At 42.4% G+C, this 13263-nt stretch overlaps 1 protein-coding gene across 1 annotated transcript in view; it reads left to right on the top strand.

Moving 5' to 3' along the window:
- The window catches only part of SH3D19 (SH3 domain containing 19), a 135336-nt gene that overhangs the window by 99005 nt on the left and 23068 nt on the right, over positions 1–13263 (top strand). Inside the window, 1 exon segment of the mRNA XM_053700218.1 lies at positions 12711–12840. Coding sequence (XP_053556193.1) covers positions 12711–12840 — 130 coding nt within the window.

The following is a 13263-nucleotide window of genomic DNA, read 5'->3' as shown; positions in this document are numbered from 1 at the left end:
CATTCCTGTCTATATCTGGTATATTGTTCCCATATAGTGGCAGAACATTACTGATATCATTCCTGTCTCTATCCAGTATATTGTTCCTATATAGTAGCAGAACGTTACTGATATCATTCCTCTCTGTATCCAGTATATTGTTCCCATATAGTAGCAGAATCATACTGATATTATTCCTGTGTCTATCCCGGTATATTGTTCCCATATATTAGCAGAATGTTACTGATATCATTCCTGCCTCTATCCAGGTATATTGTTCCTATATAGTAGCAGAATCATACATTATATTATTCCTGTCTCTATACGGTATATTGTTCCTATATAGTAGCAAACTGTTACTGATATCATTCCAGCCTCTATCTGGTATATTGTTCCCATATAGTAGCAGAATGTTACTGATATCATTCCTGTCTCTATTCAGTATATTGTTCCTTTATAGTAACAGAATGTTACTAATATCATTCCTGTCTATATCTGGTATATTGTTCCCATATAGTGGCAGAACATTACTGATATCATTCCTGTCTCTATCCAGTATATTGTTCCTATATAGTAGCAGAACGTTACTGATATCATTCCTCTCTCTATCCAGTATATTGTTCCCATATAGTAGCAGAATCATACTGATATTATTCCTGTGTCTATCCCGGTATATTGTTCCCATATATTAGCAGAATGTTACTGATATCATTCCTGCCTCTATCCAGGTATATTGTTCCTATATAGTAGCAGAATCATACATATATTATTCCTGTCTCTATACGGTATATTGTTCCTATATAGTAGCAAACTGTTACTGATATCATTCCAGCCTCTATCCGGTATATTGTTCCTATATAGTAGCAGACTGTTACTGATATCATTCCAGCCTCTATCCAGTATATTATTCCTATATAGTAGCAGAACATTTCTGATATCATTCCTGTCTCTATCCAGTATATTGTTTCCAAATAGTAGCAGAATGTTACTGATATCATTCCAGCCTCTATACGGTATATTGTTCCTATATAGTAGCAGAACGTTACTGATATCATTCCTGCATCTATTCAGTATATTGTTCCTATATAGTAGCAAACTGTTACTGATATCATTCCAGCCTCTATCCGGTATATTGTTCCTATATAGTAGCAGAACATTACTGATATCATTCCTGTGTCTATCCGGTATATTGTGCCTATATAATAGCAGAGTCATACTGATATCATTCCTGTCTCTATCCAGTATCTTGTTCCCATATAGTAGCAGAATCATACTGATATTATTCCTGTGTCTATCCCGGTATATTGTTCCCATATAGTAGCAGAATGTTACTGATATCATTCCTGTCTCTATCCCAGTATATTGTTCCTATATAGTAGCAGAATCATACATATATTATTCCTGTCTCTATACGGTATATTGTTCCTATATAGTAGCAAACTGTTACTGATATCATTCCAGCCTCTATCCGGTATATTGTTCCTATATAGTAGCAGACTTTTACTGATATCATTCCAGCCTCTATCCAGTATATTATTCCTATATAGTAGCAGAACATTACTGATATCATTCCTGTCTCTATCCAGTATATTGTTTCCAAATAGTAGCAGAATGTTACTGATATCATTCCAGCCTCTATACGGTATATTGTTCCTATATAGTAGCAGAATGTTACTGATATCATTCCTGCATCTATTCAGTATATTGTTCCTATATAGTAGCAAACTGTTACTGATATCATTCCAGCCTCTATCCGGTATATTGTTCCTATATAGTAGCAGAACATTACTGATATCAATCCTGTATCTATCCGGTATATTGTTCCTATATAATAGCAGAATCATACTGATATCATTCCTGTCTCTATCCAGTATCTTGTTCCCATATAGTAGCAGAATCATACTGATATTATTCCTGTGTCTATCCCGGTATATTGTTCCCATATAGTAGCAGAATGTTACTGATATCATTCCTGTCTCTATCCCAGTATATTGTTCCTATATAGTAGCAGAATCATACATATATTATTCCTGTCTCTATCCAGTATCTTGTTCCCATATAGTAGCAGAATCATACTGATATTATTCCTGTGTCTATCCCGGTATATTGTTCCCATATAGTAGCAGAACATTTCTGATATCATTCCTGTCTCTATCCAGTATATTGTTTCCAAATAGTAGCAGAATGTTACTGATATCATTCCAGCCTCTATACGGTATATTGTTCCTATATAGTAGCAGAACGTTACTGATATCATTCCTGCATCTATTCAGTATATTGTTCCTATATAGTAGCAAACTGTTACTGATATCATTCCAGCCTCTATCCGGTATATTGTTCCTATATAGTAGCAGAACATTACTGATATCATTCCTGTGTCTATCCGGTATATTGTGCCTATATAATAGCAGAGTCATACTGATATCATTCCTGTCTCTATCCAGTATCTTGTTCCCATATAGTAGCAGAATCATACTGATATTATTCCTGTGTCTATCCCGGTATATTGTTCCCATATAGTAGCAGAATGTTACTGATATCATTCCTGTCTCTATCCCAGTATATTGTTCCTATATAGTAGCAGAATCATACATATATTATTCCTGTCTCTATACGGTATATTGTTCCTATATAGTAGCAAACTGTTACTGATATCATTCCAGCCTCTATCCGGTATATTGTTCCTATATAGTAGCAGACTTTTACTGATATCATTCCAGCCTCTATCCAGTATATTATTCCTATATAGTAGCAGAACATTACTGATATCATTCCTGTCTCTATCCAGTATATAGTTTCCAAATAGTAGCAGAATGTTACTGATATCATTCCAGCCTCTATACGGTATATTGTTCCTATATAGTAGCAGAATGTTACTGATATCATTCCTGCATCTATTCAGTATATTGTTCCTATATAGTAGCAAACTGTTACTGATATCATTCCAGCCTCTATCTGGTATATTGTTCCTATATAGTAGCAGAACATTACTGATATCAATCCTGTATCTATCCGGTATATTGTTCCTATATAATAGCAGAATCATACTGATATCATTCCTGTCTCTATCCAGTATCTTGTTCCCATATAGTAGCAGAATCATACTGTTATTATTCCTGTGTCTATCCCGGTATATTGTTCCCATATAGTAGCAGAATGTTACTGATATCATTCCTGTCTCTATCCCAGTATATTGTTCCTATATAGTAGCAGAATCATACATATATTATTCCTGTCTCTATACGGTATATTGTTCCTATTTAGTAGCAGACTGTTACTGATATCATTCCAGCCTCTATCAGGTATATTGTTCCTATATAGTAGCAGACTGTTACTGATATCATTCCAGCCTCTATCCGGTATATTGTTCCTATATAGTAGCAGAAAATTACTGATATCATTTCTGTGTCTATCCGGTATATTGTTGCTATATAGTAGCAGAATCATACTGATATCATTTCTGTCTCTATCCAGTATCTTGTTCCCATATAGTAGCAGAATCATACTGATATTATTCCTGTGTCTATCCTGGTATATTGTTCCTATATAGTGGCAAAACATTACCAATATCATTCCTGTGTCTCTCCGGTATATTGTTCCTATATAGTAGCAGAATCATACTGATATTATTCCTGTCTCTATGCGGTATATTGTTCCTATATAGTAGCAGAATCATACATATATTATTCCTGTCTCTATCCCGGTATATTGTACCCATATAGTAGCAGAATCATACTGATATCATTCCTGTCTCTATCCCGGTATATTGTTCCTATATAGTAACAGAATTATACTGATATCATTCCTGTCTTTATCCGGTATATTGTTCCTATATAGTAGCAGAATCGTACATATATTATTCCTGTCTCTATACGGTATATTGTTCCTATATAGTAGCAGACTATTACTGATATCATTCCAGCCTCTATCCGGTATATTGTTCCCATATAGTATCAGATCGTTGCTGATATAATTCCTGTCTATATCCGGTATATTGTTCCCATATAGTAGCAGAACGTTACTGATATAATTCCAGCCTCTATCCAGTATATTGTTCCTATATAGTAGAAGAACGTTACCGATATCATTCCTGCCTCTATCCAGTATATTGTTGCCATATAGTAGCAGAACATTACTGATATCATTCCTGTCTCTATCCGGTATATTGTTTCTATATAGTAGCAGAATGTTACTGATATCATTACAGCCTCTATACGGTATATTGTTCTTACATAGTAGCAGAACGCTACTAATATCATTCCTGTCTCTATGCTACTATATATGGGAACAATATACTGGATAATGTTACTGATATAATTCCTGTCTATATCATGTAAAGCATTTCATTTCATTAGTGGTCAGGTCCTACATTCTAAAGCAGTGAAATCATAGAAGGTATTCAGAACAGTACTATTAACCATTTTTTCCTATGCATCTTTTAAAATAGGTATATTGTGTTCGAATGGAAAATATTTTTCACAGAAGTTATGCACAAGAATCCTGTAGCCCTTTAACAATTACCTTTTGCCAAAAAAACAACAACAAAAAAAAGATTAGATTTTCATCTGCATTTTTGTGTCTAGAATAAAGTTTCCAAGAACGAATATAACCCCTTGAATTAAGTGTACATTTATCTGATAAAACATCTCAGGATGTGTAGATCTGAATGTGATGTTTTTACAAGATCCAGTCATCTGTATATGGGCTCGATTTATCAAAGCCCCTACGGCTGCAAGTTCTCACAAGAACCTGCTCGCCGTATTTAACAAGCAGGGGTCATCAGACCGCTGCTTTCCTAACCTCTTCGCCACCTATAAGGTGGCGAAATTCAATCTCCATGGTCTAGTCCGACCGAGGAGATTGCCAGCTCCTGCCCGCGTTTGATTAGCTGTGCGCCGGCAGGGGGCGGGATTGCATGCAAGCGCAAAATAGCACTCATGTGCAATGGTAATTTCCTCTGGGGAAATTCGCCCCGCCAGAGGCGATCCTGAGGTGGACAGGGGCACGTATATGCGGCACTGTTCGCCTCCGCTTTGATAAATCGACCCCTTAGTGCGGTGTCCCTGTTTCTTAGCTGCATTCTGCTGCTTTTCCATAGCAAGATATTAGAAGGAATAGCTGTAAATTAAAAGGGACAGTAAAGCCCTTGTAATTTATAAGATTTTTCTGCATTTTTGCAATAAATTAACCTAGTGAGTGATTTTGACAATGTTTTGAATGCAAAATGTTTGCTGCACACATTTTTCGATTGCCAGACTCCACCTACCACTTGCCTTATATGGAGAAGAGAAGCCAGTCCTGGTAGACACAGCTAGCACAATCATTATGTGGCTAATAATCTCTGCTGAAGCCAATTTGGGAAATATATGTTGTTAGGCTTGTGAAATCTGCCACATGCCTTTTCCAGTTATCAGAACTGGAGAACTCTTAATTAAAAGAGTTAAAGGGACATGATACCCAAATGTTGAAGCACATGAAAGTGATGCAACATAGCTGTAAAAAGCGGACTAGAAAATATCACCTGAACATCTCTATGTAAAAAGGAAGATATTTTACCTTAAATGTTCTATGTATTCACACCCCACTGTAAAGAGACTTTAAGCAGCCTGTCAGGATACTTGTCCCAGGACAAACTAGGGAGTGTGCATCTGGCATGTGCAGGCACAGTCATGTTATTTTCCTATTCAGTTTAAGTAAGTTCTATGAAATTGCATGAGATTTCAGTGAGATCTCATGAGATCAAAGCAAAGGCAAAGCATTACCTCAGCACTGCTGATTGGCTATTTTTTTTGTTTTTTTCAACTTGTAGCTTTACAGCAACTGAAGTATAACTGTTTGAACAGCACTTACTGAAGCTGAAGGAATTTTGAGGTAAACTATCTTCCTTTTTTACATAGAGATGCTCAGGTGGTATATTCTGGGACAAAATACATAATAAAATTATATTGCAAAGTTGTTTTACAAAACAACGTTTTAAAGGAGAGTAAAGACTTTGCTAATTTAAGAGATGTAGAATAACATCTATTTCCCTCTGGAATCAGACACTGCAGTGTGTTACACAAACATGCTAAGCTCAGACTCCGTTGCTGAATGCCTTACAACCTAAAGGACCATAAAATACAGTAGAACGGTATAATAAATGCATGATAATAATACAATGCAATAGCACTTACTCTGAAGTTTAAATAAGCAGTCGATTTTTTTTTTTTTCTTTTTAAAATTTTTTTTTCTTTTAAAAATGTACTTCTGTTTGCTGGCCCTTACTATCATGTGACAGCCATCAGCCAATCAAACTTATTTAAGTATACACTGTGAGCTTGTGCATATGCTCAGTAGAAGCTGGTGGCTCCGAAAGTGTGCATATAAAAAGACTGCGCAATTTGATAATGGATGTAAATTGTAAAGCTTTTTAAAACTGCCTGCTCTATCTGAATGATGAAACTTTCATTTTTACTTTAGCGTCCCTTTTAAATATTGACAGAATAAAGCAAAGCAGCAAAGTATGACTTTTCATCATTCTTTTATTATTCTGGTGAAAGTTGAAAACTCGCTTAAATAAAACACCTCTGTAGAGGTGAATGTCTTTTCTTTGCTAAGCTTAATAGTCCATGACTTTGTTGGCTAAGAAATCAAAACATTTTATTACAGTAAAAAAAAAAAATGTTAGCAAGGCATGATTAAGAGCCAATATATTAACATGGTGTAATTTAAGCAATTTAATTTTGTAGGGAAATCAGAGTGCTTTGCCTGTTACACTTCTTGAATATCCTGTCCCCAGAAACCGCATAAAAAGTACATTTTCACTGGTCATATATAAAACTATGTACATCTGGAAATCCTGCAAATAGATTTCAACACTGTGTCTCTTGCCAAAATCTCTTAAGTTCATTAAAAAAACATAACTTGGGTGGCATTTAAGAAAAATTGTGGCATTCTCTGGAGAGGATATTGTTTTATTTTGATATATTTGATTAGGGCAAAGTGTTGTGAAGTTCATTTCTGTATGCTGATAAACCTGGGGGCTTGGCAGACATATGTTTAGGGTCTTTTACTCTCTTGGCATGGAACATGTAGGCAGATATACTGTACCTTAAGCAATAATGTGCAGGTAAAATTAAAGTTTTTCAAGTGTAGTCATTTTGTGTCTAAACGTGTGCATGTACTATTCTAAAAACAATACTATTGTGAAACATTTTAACCATTTTTTTAATCTAAATACCATCACCACATTATTAGTAACATTCTCAACACAATGCAGCATATCCTATATAATAAAAGGCCAAGTGTGTTTGTCCGAAGCTGTCATGCGCAGTAGACAGCACAGCACGAGGACAAACACACCTGGCCTTTGAGAGTCCCTAAGTCTCTGCTCTGCAGTGCGAGCAGAAGTGTGCGTGACCGAGCGTGGCCGGGGGCATGGCCAAGCGTGAAGGGGCGGGGCCAGGCGGCCCGTGAAAGGCTGTGCAGTGAGAGCTCAAAACAGCTCAAAAGAGGGGAGAGGGGGGGTAGGGAAAAGATAAGAAAGGTGAGAGAGAGAGAGATCAAGAGGGGAGAGAGAGATCAAGAGGGGAGATAAAGGGAGCAAAAGAGAGGGGGAGAGACGGCAAAAGAGAGGGGGAGGGAGAGCAAAAGAAAGGGGACAGAGAGATCAAAGAGAGGGGGGGAAGAGAAAGAGAGGGGGAGGGGGAGAGAGAGGGGAGGAGAAAGAGAGGGGGAGAGAGAGGGGAGGAGAGAGAGAGAGGGGGAGAAGGAGAGAGAGAGAGAGAGGGGGGGAGGGAGAGAGAGGGGGGGAGGGGGGAGGGAGAGAGAGGGGGGGGAGGGGGAGGGAGAGAGAGGGGGGGGGGGGGGGGGGAGGGGGAGGGAGAGAGAGGGGGGGAGGGAGAGAGAGGGGGGGGAGGGAGAGAGAGAGGGGGAGGGAGAGAGAGAGGGGGAGGGAGAGAGAGAGGGGGAGGGAGAGAGAGAGGGGGAGGGAGAGAGAGAGGGGGAGGGAGAGAGAGAGGGGGAGGGAGAGAGAGAGGGGGAGGGAGAGAGAGGGGGAGGGAGAGAGAGGGGGAGGGAGAGAGAGGGGGAGGGGGAGGGAGAGAGGGGAGGGGGAGTGAGAGAGGGGAGGGGGAGTGAGAGAGGGGAGGGGGAGTGAGAGAGAGAGGGGAGGGGGAGAGGGGAGGGGAGGGGGAGTGAGAGTGAGAGAGAGAGGGGAGGGGGAGTGAGAGTGAGAGAGAGGGGAGGGGGAGTGAGAGTGAGGGGAGGGGGAGTGAGAGTGAGAGAGAGGGGAGGGGGAGTGAGAGAGAGAGGGGAGAAAGGGAGAAAGAGAGAGGGGGAGAGAGAGAGGGGGGGGAGGGAGAGAGAGGGGGGAGGGAGAGAGGGGGGGGGAGGGAGAGAGAGGGGGGAGGGGAGAGAGAGGGGGGAGGGAGAGAGAGGGGGGAGGGAGAGAGAGGGGGAGGGAGAGAGAGAGGGGGAGGGAGAGAGAGAGGGGGAAGGGAGAGAGAGAGGGGGAGGGAGAGAGAGAGGGGGGAGGGAGAGAGGGGGAGGGGAGAGAGAGAGGGGGGAGGGAGAGAGAGAGGGGGGGAGGGAGAGAGGGGGAGGGAGAGAGAGAGGGGGAGGGAGAGGGGGGAGGGAGAGAGAGAGGGGGAGTGAGAGTGAGAGAGAGAGGGGAGTGAGAGTGAGAGAGAGAGGGGAGGGGGAGTGAGAGTGAGAGAGGGGGGAGGGAGAGAGAGGGGGGAGGGAGAGAGAGGGGGGAGGGAGAGAGAGAGAGGGGGAGGGAGAGAGAGAGGGGGAGGGAGAGAGAGAGGGGGAGGGAGAGAGAGAGGGGGGAGGGAGAGAGAGGGGGGAGGGAGAGAGAGAGGGGGGAGGGAGAGAGAGGGGGGAGGGAGAGAGAGAGGGGGAGTGAGAGTGAGGGAGAGAGAGAGGGGGAAGTGAGAGTGAGAGAGAGAGGGGAGGGGGAGTGAGAGTGAGAGAGAGAGGGGAGGGGGAGTGAGAGTGAGGGGAGGGGGAGTGAGAGTGAGAGAGAGGGGAGAAAGGGAGAAAGAGAGAGGGGGAGAAAGAGAGAGAGGGAGAAAGAGAGAGGGGGAGAAAGAGAGAGGGGGAGAGAGAGAGGGGGAGAAAGAGAGAGGGGGGAGGGAGAGAGAGGGGGGAGGGAGAGAGAGGGGGGAGGGAGAGAGAGGAGGGAGGGAGAGAGAGAGGAGGGAGGGAGAGAGAGGGGGGAGGGAGAGAGAGAGAGGGGGAGGGAGAGAGAGAGGGGGCGAGGGAGAGAGAGAGGGGGAGGGAGAGAGAGAGGAGGGGGAGGGAGAGAGAGGAGGGGGAGGGAGAGAGAGGAGGGGGGAGGGCGAGAGAGGGAAGGGGAGGGCGAGAGAGTGGAGGGCCGGGAGGGAGAGAGAGGGGAGGAGAGGGGAGGAGAGAGAGAGGGGGGAGGGGAGAGAGAGAGGGGGGAGGGAGAGAGAGAGGGGGAGGGGGAGGGAGAGAGAGAGGAGGGGAGGGAGAGAGAGAGAGAGAGAGAGAGGGGGAGGGAGAGAGAGAGGGGGAGGGAGGAGAGAGAGGGGGAGGGAGAGAGAGAGGGGGAGGGGGAGAGAGAGAGAGGGAGAGAGAGGGGAGGGGGAGGGGGAGAGAGAGGGGAGGGGGGAGGGGGAGAGAGAGGGGAGGGGGAGGGGGAGAGAGAGGGGAGGGGAGGGGGAGTGAGAGAGAGAGGGGAGGGGAGGGGGAGTGAGAGAGAGAGGGGAGGGGGAGAGAGAGAGGGGAGGGGGAGTGAGAGTGAGAGAGAGAGGGGAGAGTGAGAGTGAGAGAGAGAGGGGAGGGGGGAGAGAGAGAGAGAGAGGGGAGGGGGAGGGGGAGTGAGAGAGGGGAGGGGGAGGGGGAGTGAGAGAGAGAGGGGAGGGGGAGAGAGAGGGGAGGGGGAGTGAGAGTGAGAGAGAGAGGGGAGGGGGAGTGAGAGTGAGAGAGAGAGGGGAGGGGGAGTGAGAGAGAGGGGAGAAAGGGAGAAAGAGAGAGGGGAGAAAGGGAGAAAGAGAGAGGGGGAGGGAGAGAGAGAGGGGGGGAGAGAGAGAGAGGGGGAGAGAGAGAGAGAGGGGGAGAGAGTGGGGGAGAGAGAGATAGAGGAGAGAGAGTGCGCAAAAGAGGGTGGGATAGAGAGAGCGCAAAAGAGGGGGGGAGAGAGAGCGCAAAAGGGGGGAGAGAGAGTGCGCAAAAGAGGGTGGGAGAGAGAGTGCGCAAAAGAGGGTGGGATAGAGAGTGCGCAAAAGAGGGTGGGAGAGAGAGTGCGCAAAAGAGGGTGGGAGAGAGAGTGCGCAAAAGAGGGTGGGAGAGAGAGTGCGCAAAAGAGGGTGGGAGAGAGAGTGCGCAAAAGAGGGTGGGATAGAGAGAGCGCAAAAGAGAGGGGGAGAGAGAGCGCAAAAGAGAGGGGAGAGAGAGCGCAAAAGAGAGGGGAGAGAGAGAGGGGAGAGAGAGAGCGCAAAAGAGAGGGAAGAGAGAGCGCAAAAGAGAGGGAAGAGAGAGCGCAAAAGAGAGGGGGAGAGAAAGCGCAAAAGAGAGGGGGGAAGTGAGAGAGCAAAAGAGAGGGGCAGGGAGAGAGCGCAAGGGTTGGGACTGCTGTACCCTGCAAAAAATGGCCCGTGTGAACGGGCTTTAGGACTAGTAACTGTTATAAACCAATTGTCATTTAAGGGGCATTAATTGGACATGAAAATCTAAAAATATTTCTATCATGATTCAGATAGGGAACACAATTTTAAACAACTTTCCAATTTACTTCTATTGTCTATTCTCTTAGTATCCTTAAAGGGACAGTAAACTTAAAAAATGTTATACAATTTGCACATAGTGCATATAACATTATCTTTGCGACAGCTTTTCAAATCCAAAGGATTTTAGAGATTTTAGTTGTCAAAGTTGCACTTGCCTGTTCTCCTATCCATGATCTTCTGATTAGGTCTTCTTTTTCAAAAGTGCTCGCGCTCTGGTTCCAATCATAGCACGCCGCAAAGCGCTTTTGAAAAAAGACCTAATCAGAAAATCATGGTGAGGAGAAAACAGGTAAGTGCAGCTAAAATCTCTAAAATCCTTTGATTTTGAAGACTGTTGCTAAGATAGTGTGCAGAATTATATGACATACATTTTTAAGTTTACTGTCCCTTTAATTGAAGAAGCAGCAATGCACTACTTGGAACTAGCTGAATGCATTGGGTGAGACAATAACATGAGGCATATATATGCAGCCACCAATCAGCAACTCCTGAGTCTACCCAGGTATCACTTTCAACACAATATCAAGAGAACAAAACAAATGAGATTATAGAAGTAAATTAGAAAGTTGTTTCATTAAAATGAAATGCTCCATCTAAATCAAACGGGTTTTATGTCCCTTTTTAAGCTAAAAAAAAAATCCAACATACTAGTACTTGTTCCCTGTTTGTTGTCAAAGGGACATGAAACCAAAATATTTGTTTTGTGATTCAAACAGAGCATACAATTTTAAAAAAAGTTTCCAATTTACTTCTGTTATCAAATTTGCTTCTGTCTCATGGTACTTTTTTGAAGAGATACCTAGGTAGGTATTGTGCACATTTCTGGAGCACTGCATAGCAGGAAAAAGTGCTGCCATCTAGTGGTTTTGCAAATATTTAATATCATTACTTAACTGCTGCCATAGAGAGCAGCAGATGTGCACGCTCCTGAGCTTTCCTGCTTTTCAACAAGGGATACCAAGAGAATGAAGAAAATTTGATAATAGAAGTAAATTGGAAAGTTTTTTTTTTAAATGGCAGTCTTTATCTCAATCTTGAAATAAAAATGTGGGCGTCATGTCCCTTAAAGCAATCTGTTGTTTTTCTTGAAAATGTTTTAATATTTAGATATTATAAAATGTGCTCACTGATCATAGTATTCTTTGATGAAGAGCATACCTAGGTAGGAAGCATGTACTTGTCTAAAACTCTACATGGCAGGAAACACTGATGCCATATACTACACATGCACACTCCCTATCTGGTAGGATACATAGAGAACAAAATACATTTGACAAAAGACGTAAACTGTAATGTTTTTTAATTTTATGTTCTATCTGAATCATGAGAGAATTTTGGGTGTTTCATGTCCCTTTAAAAATAAATAAAAAAATCTAGAGAAAAGTAGTTCTAGTAACTTTATTAAACAAAGCAGAGAACTAGGAACATAAAGTTTTAGTAAGATGCCCACTGAATTGAACGCAGTTGATGTACTTCCTTGTTTGCTACTCTACATCATCATATAACACTATAGTAACTCCGGATCCTGCAGTAGAAAACTGTAAGGTTTAATTGTGGGGACCACTCGCCTTTCATGTAATGCAGTGATTTCTAATTATTCAGTAAGCCTCCTGAGCTTTTATTTCCTTTCTTAATGCAAAATCAATGTTTTTAAATAAAACAAATCAATAAGAAAGCGATGTACACAAATACTTTACCATGCTTATGAAAAGGGACAGATAAATGTTTGTTTCTGCATGAACAGAGAGATTTAAATAAATGCTATAAAACTAAGTGCAGGTTTGTGCCAGCAGATTGTTTACTGGCTGATAAGAACTTCTGTAGCTGTGGTGTTGGACAGTGCAGCCCTACATGTATTAAACAGGAAGAACTTTATATAAAGCGCAGGAGAATCCACTAAATACTGTATATTGCTTTAAAACGCACTCTTTTAGATACACTCGAGCAGAAAAGATGATAACATTCCCTAAACACGTCTTTTATTTGTGTCTTTTTCAGGCGCCCTGAGATCACCATTGTTGCTGCAGAGCCAATTGGTCCAGGATCGTGGTTCCACGGTGGTCCTCCTGGAGGGTTCCCTCCTCCACCTCCCCCACAGTGGAGGCCAAGTGAAACCCACCCAGCTGAGGTTAGCTGCCAACATATACCAAAGTAAACATGTTAACGGTTCTCACCTTCATGTTTTACTTATTTATGTTTCCCCACATGCTTTATTTCCAAGTGTTTAAAGGAAAGAGTGTCATTTGATCTAGAAATGAAAGAAACGTCACGGTGTAGAATAGCAATAAAAGATCACAGCCATGCTATGTTAGAATGCGCACAGCTCACTAAAAGAAGAGAGCACGTCTTGCCTGGGGCACATAAGAATTCCACTTTTAAAACAATATGAGAAACATTTAGCTATAAATACATCTTAACTCAAGTACAAACTAAAAGCACAGCATCAGTGAAAATAATATATATGAAAGAGTAAGTGAAATACATTGTGTACAACAAAAGTCCCTTCCTTAGACTTTAGCGTTTTGCAATCTAACCTTTTTTTAAAAGTTAA

The sequence above is a fragment of the Bombina bombina genome, chromosome 2, assembly GCF_027579735.1.
Source record: "Bombina bombina isolate aBomBom1 chromosome 2, aBomBom1.pri, whole genome shotgun sequence".
In the NCBI taxonomy this organism is placed as follows: Eukaryota; Metazoa; Chordata; class Amphibia; order Anura; family Bombinatoridae; genus Bombina; species Bombina bombina.
This window is presented reverse-complemented; position numbering and strand designations above follow the sequence as displayed.